Source organism: Acanthisitta chloris, unplaced genomic scaffold, assembly GCF_000695815.1.
Source record: "Acanthisitta chloris isolate BGI_N310 unplaced genomic scaffold, ASM69581v1 scaffold41193, whole genome shotgun sequence".
Classification (NCBI taxonomy): Eukaryota; Metazoa; Chordata; class Aves; order Passeriformes; family Acanthisittidae; genus Acanthisitta; species Acanthisitta chloris.
Window position 1 is genome coordinate 34,026 of NW_008663994.1, and position 8,948 is coordinate 42,973.

General features: G+C 47.3%; 1 protein-coding gene across 2 annotated transcripts in view; it reads left to right on the forward strand.

Moving 5' to 3' along the window:
• SEPT8 (septin 8) overlaps positions 1-8,948 on the forward strand; it is a 26,793-nt gene extending 17,845 nt beyond the window's left edge. For both annotated transcript variants that reach the window (XM_009071146.1, XM_009071145.1), the window contains exon 9: positions 8,700-8,948. In XM_009071146.1, coding sequence (XP_009069394.1) covers positions 8,700-8,865 — 166 coding nt within the window. In that variant the 3' untranslated portion in view covers positions 8,866-8,948. The remainder of the gene's footprint in view (positions 1-8,699) is intronic.

An 8,948-nucleotide genomic window follows, 5' to 3' on the forward strand; every position in this document is an offset into this window, starting at 1 on the left:
CATTTGTCTGGGTTGGTATTAATTGGAGAACCTATCCATTTTTTTATCATTTGAACATTTACCATCATGTATGTTGTCTGCTCTCTAATTTAAATTGTGTTTTGTGGGGCTCTGAGCAGGGGATCATGCCTGGCTGTGGTGGGTGCCCCGGGGTGGAGATGGGGTGGGTGTTTTGGAGCTGTGGAGGGGCCTTGGGGACCTGCCCAGGGGACACAGCCCTCTGGGACATGCTGCATCCCTTCACTTTGTCATTCCCAGTGTGTTGGGGTTTGTGGTTTTTTTTTTTTACTTTAATTTCTTTCCACTCACTTTGTACTTTTTTCTTTTATTAAATCTCACATGTATTTTGATTTTTGTTTTGTGGTGTCCTTTATTTAGTGGTACATTTTATGTGCTATCTAGTCATTATCTGTGAAAACAATAATGTGTCATGATTGCAAGCTTACCAGTCACAGGCTGTCGTACGACTATTGGGGATATTCAAAAATAAAGTTAGCTAACTAATTAACAATGAGCTAATCATAGAGTATGAGGAAAGGCACCTCACCTGTAATCTGGGGAGAAATGCTGTGATATTAATTCAAATGCCATTTCTGTTTGGGTAGAAAGAGCCTTGAGGCTTGTTGGTACATCTCCTTTGTGGGATCTGGTGACTGAGCAGGTAGATCTACCAGCAGCTTTGCTCCTGTGTTGGTGCCCAGAGATGATTTAAGGCAGTGGAGGTGGAGGGTTTCCTGGTGGTACTTCCACAGCTGTGTGCCTTTTCTGAAGAAGCATGTCATACCCTTAGGTTGAGGCCAACAAAGGAGCACAGCTTTAGTTTGGGGTTCTGCTTTCAGAGAGAGCTGCTGAAGCTTTACCTGCAGGTCTGTTCTCTGGGCCATTGCTACATGTGAAGTTATATTCAGTTAACTTTGGGTCCTTCTGGGGTTTATTTGGTACTGGACTGGGGTCTATGCTGTGCTTCAGCCACAGCCAGCACATGGAGTTTGGCTGATGCAGAGTGTTTGCTGAAGCCATGCTCCTCTTGGGAGGAGTCCCAGTTTGGAGAACAAAACCAGGTCGGTGATCCTGGCTGCCTCTGAAAGCTCTTTAGGAATGTGTAGGTGGAAATTTTTGAGGGATAAGCCTTAGTGGAGACTTAGCAGTTGATACCAAGTGGTTTGTGTGAAATGTTTTACATCCTTTTCCATCCCGATACATTTCAAAGCTAAATCTTCTAGGAGACCAGAGAGGAGAAAATGCATTTAGGTACATAATAATTAATTGGGACCCAAAGGTGGTGGAGTCCCTAGCCCTTTTAAAGATGGGCCAGCCTGTGATTCAGGATGATGTATATTGGCAAGTATCTTTCCAGGGAAGCAAGCAGTGTTAAGATCATTGATTGATATTTGTGCAGATCTCCCAGAGGTGCTTGTGGGAGAAGGAGAATTGCAAAGGTTTGTTGGTTAAGCATGAGGTAGGTCCATGTTTTGCAGTTCCAGAGCCGACCCCCATGGCCAAGGCCCTGGGATGTGTTGGTGCTTTCTTCAGGAGACAGCCCAAACCTGACCTTGTCTCCTTGTCCTCAGCTGCTCCGTAGGGAGAACTGTGCAGCTGTGAGGGATGGCACAAGGCAAGGACCGTGTGTGCTGGCTGGTGGCACGTGTGGTTCCATTGGGTTGGAGACAGCTCTGCGTTCCAGAGCCGACCCCCATGGCCAAGGCCCTGGGATGTGTTGGTGCTTTCTTCAGGAGACAGCCCAAACCTGACCTTGTCTCCTTGTCCTCAGCTGCTCCGTAGGGAGAACTGTGCAGCTGTGAGGGATGGCACAAGGCAAGGACCGTGTGTGCTGGCTGGTGGCACGTGTGGTTCCATTGGGTTGGAGACAGCTCTGCACCTCTCCCATTCCAGTTCTTCATCGCATGGGACTTCTCAGATACTTCTGTCAGCAGTCTTTCCTCATTAAAATTTGTTATCAATCCTTTGATTACCAGTTCCAAACAAGATGTTGGCAGCCATGAGATCTTCTCCAAGCTGCAGTGGGTTAAACTCAAACATCTGTGCCCAGCCCCGGTGTGTGTTAGATTGATGCTTTGACCTTTCGTGCTGTCTTTATTTAATGTAAATAACTGAAACTTAAACACTGATTCTCTTTTGTTCTTTCTGTAGCTTTTTTAGTCTTCCCAGTGCGTACTCCATAACAACAGGAAGATATGTTAATTAGAAGATTTATTAAGGCCAAAGCATCTCATGCAGAAGAAATTAATTGATGCTTTCACCTTTAAACTTGCAATATATTGCACAGAAGAGAATATATAGCAAGGACTAAGATGCACCATGTCTTTTGATGGGGAAAAGTTTGCTTGATCAGGTTTCTTGGTAAAGTTGAAATCCAAGATACTTGCCAAAAGGTAAACTGCTAATTCAGGCTGCTGCATGGCTGGCACTAAAACCAGAATGCTAATTTTGGGGCAAGAGCCCCTCCAAAGCAGTTAACGCTGACCCCAGAGAGATGAGGGACGAAGCTGGGGTAGTGTGAGGAGCTTTCAGCTTTGCTGCTTGAGCTGCCATGGCAACTCCTCTCCTCGGTCTGGTTTTGGGGTGTAACTGGAGAACCTGACGTCCCTAACCTGACATCCCTATTCTGACATCCCTAATCTTTCAGCTGAACTCTCACCTTTCTTAGCAATAACTCTTCTGTGCAGCTTTCTTCTGTATACTTACAGATTTTATAACCAAAATCCCTCCAGCCTTCATCTGTTTAGTTTTGTGAGGGCAGCACATGGTGCCTTACACACTGTAACCCCTTCCCCAGAACTTCCAGCCCACCCTCCCACCTGCTGCTTCAGAGCCAGGTAACTCTGCCTGGCCAGTCCAGGCTCTGCTCATCCTACTAGGATGTGATGGGTGAAAAGGGAACTGTTTTAAAGGACAACTAAATGTTATATATTAACAGAGGGGAAATGGTTTAAAGCTGGAGACTCAGTGTTCCTGGTGTGAGTTCTGTGTTTGTAACAGACTGACTTCCCCTGACACAAAGACTTGTTTAAAAAAAAAAAAGGAAAGGGGAAAAACAAAGTGTGATGTCTGTGCCCCAGTAACTTCACACAGGAACAGGGAGAGGCCCCAGTTTATCTTTGTTTTAAACAACCTTGTAAATGAATCTCAGGAATGACCTGCTTGTACCAAAGTTGGGTTTAATAAAAACAAAACTGACTTGTTTAACAAACAGCTGTTAAAACCATGGTTTGTGTGCTAGGTATAGCCACTGCAACAACAATGTGCTCTGTCCAAATTCCCAGCCCTCACTATGATCCCAGTTTCCCCCAGTTAACCCTGTGGCCCTGCATATCTGTGATTAAAATGGGATATCCCCTGTGCACCCCTGTACACTGGTGCAGCTGCTGCCCCCAGCCTCCCTCCCCTTCTCCAGGCTGCTGCTTCCCCTCTGCCTTGGGGCTGGAAGGGTAGGACTGGCCAAAATCCAGTCCTTAGCAGGAGGTTTGAAGGAAGCTTCAGCCTGTGCCCCTGCCTCATGCTGAGCGGTGTGACTGCAGTGGGATGAGAAGCAGCTGTGAACAGGGAGTGGGGGGTGTGACAGGAGACCCCCAAGGCTCCCATTGAGCGTGATGTGTCTCTGTAACCACCCAAGAGTTTGCTGAGACAGAGAGGCTGGTTTAGAGGCATTGACTGCTCCAGGCACTGGGTGACAGTCCCCAGGGTGTGTGGTACATGACACACACTGAAACCTCTGGCATAAATTAGAATTTGGACATAAATCTTGCTGTGTAACAGGTATGTGGCCTGAAAATGACCAAGCTGGGCACATAGGGAAAGTCTGGAAACTCCTGGCACTAGCAAGCAGTAGGGATGAAACCCCATGACAAGCATGTTCTCCCCACATTGTTCATCTCTGCCTGTCCCTGCTGCCACAGTGGACAGGGATGAGGCACCATGTGTGACAAGGGAAGTGGGACCAGGTGGGAAGCACCAGGGTCTGACCTAGCTGTGTCTCAGGGGCCATGAACTTGAATCTGGAAGTCCATTCAAATCTGAAGCTCTGTGACCATCAGGCTGAGCTGAGCCATGAAACAACCTTTGCTGCTGCTTTGATGACTATTTTAAACTTGCCTGTGTTCTCTTTTGAGGCCAACAAGTCTAATTCCTTTGGCAAAGCTTTCATCCGGTTTGGAGCTATTGTCAAGTTAAATTCCCAGCTGGATAGGTGAATTGGAATAAAAGCTTTTTGTTCCTTTTCCAAATTGCTCAGAAGATTTGATTAAGTTCTATTTGTAGTGACCATAGTTTGGTCACCAGTGGGATTCCAGTTGCATGCCTTGCTGTGGAGCAACAGGGGTGAGCTCTGAGACCTGCCAGGAGTTAATGTGCCACTCTATCTCAGTGCACTTTTCTGCCTGCTTAAGGAATTGAACTGTAAGTACTGCTCAAATTGAATTTAATGCATTAAGGCCAATTAGTCTGAAAATAAACCCAATGACTGTATGGATGCAACCCCACAAATGAGATATAACTATTGCATTACTCTTCCCTCTGCAGTTTTCTTGTCTCTCAGTCAGTTCTCTGACCACAGGAGTTTCTTTATTTGTGCAAGTATATAAATGAACTCTTCTCCTAGGTTGTTGCACACCCTCTGAGTAGTGACACCAAGCCAGGTTTATTGTCAGAAACACCCTGGTGAGTGCTGGCCTGCGGTGGGGCAGCTCCATCCCCACCTGTAGCAGTTCCTGGGTGACTGTGTGAGCTGTGACATGGTTCATTTTGGTGGGGGTTTATGAATGAGAGAATGTGGCAGTGGATGAGAGGGCACTGAGGTGCTTTGCTGTTTCAGTAAGTGGTTTAAAATAGCCACAGAAAATGATTCTGTGGGTGCTTACCATAGAGGATTTCATAGGGTGTAATTGCAGCTCTGTTTACCAAGTGGTGGTAGTTTCAGGTATCTGGAAATCTGGCCTGAAGTGAGGCAACAGCAAGAGGAGTCTCGGTTTGAGATGTGTGCTTCACCTGGGCCGAGACCCTGCAGGAAAAGGACCTTACCAAGTCAGGATGAGGCACTGTAAGAGCTCTATGAGAACACTGTGTCAATGTTCTCTGGAGTTTTACCAGGACTGAATATTGCCCAAAACAACAATCCTCACAGAACTAGCCATAACCACATCAAACATGTGCCAGCACTCACTGAATCTGGCACATTCTCACCAGCAACTGGTGTGTAGCAAGTGGGATCCACAGCAATGAGTTTAGCTGCATGTGGAATAAACTCGTGTCTGTAGTGTGTTTGCTATACACAATCCAAATAGGCAAGTACAGAGGTGAGATGGTCATCATCTCTGAAACTTGGCTGGGCAAAGTGATTGTTCCTGTCAGTGCTGTTACCTCTGGGGAGTGTGTTCATCTTGCCACTGCTTGTCCAGGCAGGGAGCATAAGAGTATTAATAGCTTCCAACCCTGTTCTGCCAGAAAGAAGGGAATTGGTGCAGCTCTTGCTATCCAAAATGCTCTTTCTGTAACAAGAATGGTCCTGGAAGGAACACACACGGTTATGGTTGTTGTACTATAACGTTACAGTGTGTTGATTACTGTGTAGAATTTTTTTTCTGGTATTTCCCTATGTTAATGCAGCTGGTGACAAAGCTTGAGATAGGGCAAAGGGATGGGAGGGAAGCAGAGCCCATCACACAGCCCAGTTTCCTACAGAGACCCACGTGGGCATCACCTTTTGGCTGGGCTATTCCAGGAGCACACTGAGAACATGCAGATCAAGCTTATATTTTATTTGATGGGAACTACAAAAGACAACTTGCCTTCTTCCAAAAGCCAGGCAGTCAAGTCACAGCTTGTGAGAGAAAAGGAAGGTGCTGCTCTAGGGGAGGGAAGAACCCTACCATGAAATGAAACTCTTCCCTGTGGTAGGATGAAAAAGGCCGTGTCCCAGGCATGCCTGGCTGTGTGGGGACTTCCTGAACCTTGTCTGGTCCAACCCAGCACCCTGAGTCCTGCTCCTACAGCACCCCCAGCTCGGGCAGAGCCTCCCTCAGTGCAGCATTCACAGTTTGTGGTAGCTCTGACTTGGCTCATGGGACTTCTGTGGGTTTCACTGACGATTCAAGTCATGTCTGCTCACACGTGTCATTTGCACTACATCTCTGATGATGGATGTTTGTGGAACACTTGGGCATTCTCTGCAGTTTACAGAGCAGCATGGTGTTCTCCATGCATACATACAGAGCTCACTCTCTTCTCAGTGCCAGCTCTGGCAAATTTAACACTTGAGAAAGCACCAACAGCTGCTCAGCACATCAGTCCTGCATGGTCGGTGTTCAGGAACTCCTCTCCTACAAGGTAAGACAACGAGCAAGAGGAGGAAGGCTAGACTTTCCTCCTGCTCTGATGAGTTCTGCTGTCACACAGCACGAGAGTCTCCTTGCTCCTTGCACCTGTCCCGTCCCAGTCCCCAGTTTATTTATCCTGTGTCATTACATGAGATCCCTGCTCAGTACTTAGCCTGTGCAGGTCCAGAGGTTCCCCCTTCCCATTCTGTGGCAGGACTGCAGGTGTGGTGGTGTTATCCATCCCCTACTGGCTGGATTATACCTTTGAACTAGAGTAACAATCCCCTGAAAATGTTTAAAACAAAACCAACGCCCCACTTATTTTAAAAGAATGTGTAAGGCTGTTTTTTTAAAGTGCAAGAGAGGTTTAATATGACCTTTGTGAAACTGCTTTGCTATGGAGATTAGCAGTTAATAAGAAATAACGTGGAGGGGAGGGGAATTAATTAACAGCATTTTGTATTGTCCAGTCTGGTAAGACAGTATAAATTTATAAAACCCTGACCAGCATGTGCTGGTTGGTGAGGGCCCAAGGCAATGGAGATTGTGGACAAGAAGTGATTTCCCATATTTCATAGGGACTGGGATTGGGTCTTTAATGGTTTATCCAGGATGGAGCACAGACCCCAGACCCTTGAATTCCAGGGTAAGACCTTAAGGAAAACTGGAGGTTTGAGTCTCCGTCTTCTCATTGCTGAATCAAACCCTTGCATCCACCTGAGAACACTTGCAGAGGCAGCAGGGGGGGCTGCCTGTTCCTCGACAGCAGCTCCTGTTCACGCTCCCACGGGGTGGGCCAGATAAGCTCTAATGAGGCGACAATGGTGTGAGCCAGATGAAAGGCTCAATCTGTCGAACTTCATCCTGGCTATTTTAAAAATAAACTCTGAGGTGTTTGGTTCTCCCTGCAGTTTGTAGCCACCTGCCAACGGGATCCCTGGGTTGAAGGATTGTGACCTAGTCCCTCCTCTCCCCAGCTTTCTGTATTTACATGATGTTAAATCTGAGCACACGCTGCTTAGGAAGGACATAAAAAATAGGTAACACCAATTGTCTTTATCCTGTGAGAAGCACAGTGACACTTCTGCCCTGTCGTTTCAGCTGCTCTGTTTGCTGGGACCTGCTGCTTCCAAGGCAGTAATTCTCCACTAGTCCCTTTCAGGTGGCTGTAAGGGAGGACATGGGCAGCTGCCTTCTCCAGCCCTCAGCTGCGGGCATGAGGCACCCACACTCACCCTCCCACCACCTGCTCCCCCATCCTCACTGTGCAGGTGTCTGAATCCATCACAGCATTCATCAGCCTCCATGGTTGCATCAGGAATTTGGGCTGCAGTAGGTGTGAAAGGTGCTGAAACAGGCTGGTTTACAGCGACCCTCAACCTCCCTTGATGGGAACTCTTCCATCCAGAAGAGTGGTGGCAGGGTGGACTTGCCTTGGGATGGCCCTGGACAACTTGACTGATGGGATAGAAAATATATACAGCATTGGGTGGCTGCAGGCACATTAGCTCTTGATCTACAAGCTCCTTGCAGTGGATGAATTCAGCGCTGTTCACCTCCACGGAAACATGCACATTTTTATAAGTTCATGATAAATTACTTTCCTGTCAGGCCACTTCTCCTGTCACTCTGTAACTTGGGGGAGGGCAGGGACAGGCTGGATGCCACAGTAGATGCGTATCAGCCATATGTTGTTGGTCCTGATGGAAAACACTTAACCAGGAGCTCCTGAAACACCACACAGAAGGTGGGCAAGCACTCCCTCTTACTAGGAGGCAAGAGGCAGGAGGGGCAGCAGGAGGCCAGGTCATTTCAGACAAATTCAAGACCACAAAACGGGTGGACAGTAAGCTGACAGCCTAGGTCTTGAGCCTTCTAGGTATGCTCTCTTAAAAGTCGTGGTCTATTAAACTGAGGAAAAGCTCTAAAAAATCCAACAACCACAAACACAGTAGAGCTTGCCTTCAGTCATTAGAAGTCATATTTTAAAAGCAATGTGACTGTACTTAGAAGCTTTTGCAGTGTTCAGTGGGAGGCTGGGGACACTGGGCAGGTTTCTAGGTGTTCTCAAACTCTCCCGTCATGGGAGAATCTCCTGGCTCAAGATGCAGGGGCCAAGAATTTGGAAACTTCCCTTCCCTGCCAAAGGGATGTCTCTCTCCCCAGTCTCACCCCTGAACTACAGTTTTGTTCCCTTTTGTTAGCAGCAGCAAGGTCTGCAGCAAAGGCAGAACATGGACATGAGTCTCAGGATCTGTTAAAGTGCAATGTTGTCTGTAAATACACGTGGCTTTATTAATTTATCATGTCCTGCCCTCAGGATTTGTGACCAAAGGCCATTTTGCTTCCTACCTGTGCTTTTTTTAGCAGATCAGTAATAACAGGAAACCAATCAGGAATCAGCCTCTCCAGCTCCAAGGTGATGATCACCAAAACCAACGTGGAGCCCTTAAACTGCACGAGCTGGTGGCAGGCCATACAGTGCTGCAGCTGCTTGGTCAAGAGTGCGACATGGAGGGAAGGATTCCTCTGAGGCAGTTTGGGTAGGAGATGGGGCCAGTTGGACATCACCATGGCATGGAACTGGAGAGAAGATAAAAGTGTATATATATATAT